Here is a 1,695-nt window from a genome sequence, read left to right as displayed (position 1 = left end):
GTGTGAGTGATAATCTTCTGGAAAAAGTGCTACAAAAAGTGAAAAGAAAAAAAAACAAACTCAATTTCTTGACATCTTCAGATAGATTCTGGAGACCCTTGAAAAGTTATGCTTTAGCCAAACACAAGCCATCAGGCTGTTGCACACAGGTAGAAGATACAAGGGCCTTGAGTAAAACAAACCAATCTTGCTAATTCAGGAGAACAGGATCAGTGCAAAGCAATCCTTTCTCACTTTACAGCTTAGGAACACAGTTAACCAGACTCTCGGATCCCAGTTGTCAATTGAACAGATACATAAGTGAGCGTTTGAGAAGTCTGGGCTCACTTTAAACACCGTGTATGCCCTGCTACAAACTAGAGAAGAAAGGACAAAATCTTGTCTGTATCTTTGCGATTTGTTTTTTTCAATGTAAGAGCTCCTAATGCTATTCAGACTTTGTGGCACATGTGCAGTGTGGATTAAACTGTGCTTAGAAAAAATGATGCATTAATAATACTGACAGAACATGTATCACTAGATTAGATAATGAGATTCATTCAGATAAATAACAAGTGCCATTTTTGCTTATAAATACACTTTTTATTTTTCTCTGTATCATGAGAAACGATATCATCAGACTCGTATTTTTCTCTTGGCCACTTCTTTTCATGGGTAACATTATCTGCATAGATAATCTTCCTTATCTTCACAGAGACCTCTTACTTTCCACATAGCCTTAGAAGGCTTAGTTCTGTCTTTATTCTGAGGTCACTGAAATAATGACTGGTTGCTCTGGGACTGGACTGACCATCAAGAATCTAAGAAATATATTACGTAAGATACTATAAAAACAATAATTAATTCCCATCTACCAAAGGAATCAAACTCCAAATGGACAAGCCTGCAAACAGCATGAAGCAAACTTGACACAAAACAGATATTTCAGTGTGTACAAATAATAGCTCTTGGCTGATAAACGAAAGAAGTTTTAAGGTTGTTTGCACTGCCATGAGATCATGTCTTGCAGAATCACAGGTCTCCATCAAATTACTGGAGATTTTCTGATGACAGGTTAAGGGACTGTGACAGAGATTTGTGAGATGTTGTTTACTAACAGTCAACAGAGGATTTTTGTTCTAGATCTCTGTTTTCTAGTCTTGATGAAAACTGTGTAATTCTCAACGTCCCTAAGAAAGCTTCTGTCTGTGCTGGAAAGGAAATGATAAAAGAGTGTAATTAAGCAATGATGACCCTTAAGTGAAATGTGGATTCTTTACAATATACAATGTCCTTCCCACCAGCCATATGTGTTTGTCAGATGTTTACAGAATCTTCATTAACTAAGAGCTTTGCTAGATAACAGAAGCTGAAGCATGGCATCAATGACTCAGATAAGGGCAAGTGTACAACCAATCTGCTTGACAACTGACAAGAGGCTGGGGCTTGAAGCAGACTGTGAAAAGAACACAAGAAAGTTATTTGCAAAGGGCATTCCAGTTGTTTGACTTCCATCTCCTTTCCTCTGTCTGCAATGGTACAACATTTTTAATCAGCTAAAATACCCCTGTCCTCTCGTCTCTCCATCAGAAAGTAAATATATAAGAAATGCATTATTTTGGAGTATTAGCTGCACTGTCTGTTTTCAATATCATTGCCTGTCTGACAAGAGGCAAGCCTTTGGAAAACTGGGACAAGTTATCAGCTATGGGAAAG

The 1,695-nt window shown here is 37.6% G+C and overlaps 1 protein-coding gene across 1 annotated transcript in view; it reads left to right on the top strand.

Moving 5' to 3' along the window:
- The first annotated feature begins 650 nt into the window (after window positions 1-650).
- Window positions 651-1,695, top strand: part of GDF2 (growth differentiation factor 2) — a 6,466-nt gene continuing 5,421 nt past the window's right edge. Inside the window, exon 1 of the mRNA XM_083843677.1 lies at window positions 651-1,693. Within this exon, the coding sequence (XP_083699803.1) occupies window positions 1,588-1,693 (106 nt within the window). The 5' untranslated portion in view covers window positions 651-1,587. The remainder of the gene's footprint in view (window positions 1,694-1,695) is intronic.

The sequence above is a fragment of the Anser anser genome, assembly GCF_964211835.1.
Source record: "Anser anser genome assembly, chromosome: 7".
Taxonomy (NCBI): domain Eukaryota; kingdom Metazoa; phylum Chordata; class Aves; order Anseriformes; family Anatidae; genus Anser; species Anser anser.
The sequence above is the reverse complement of the archived record's forward strand: the minus strand, read 5'-3'. Positions and strand labels throughout refer to the sequence as shown.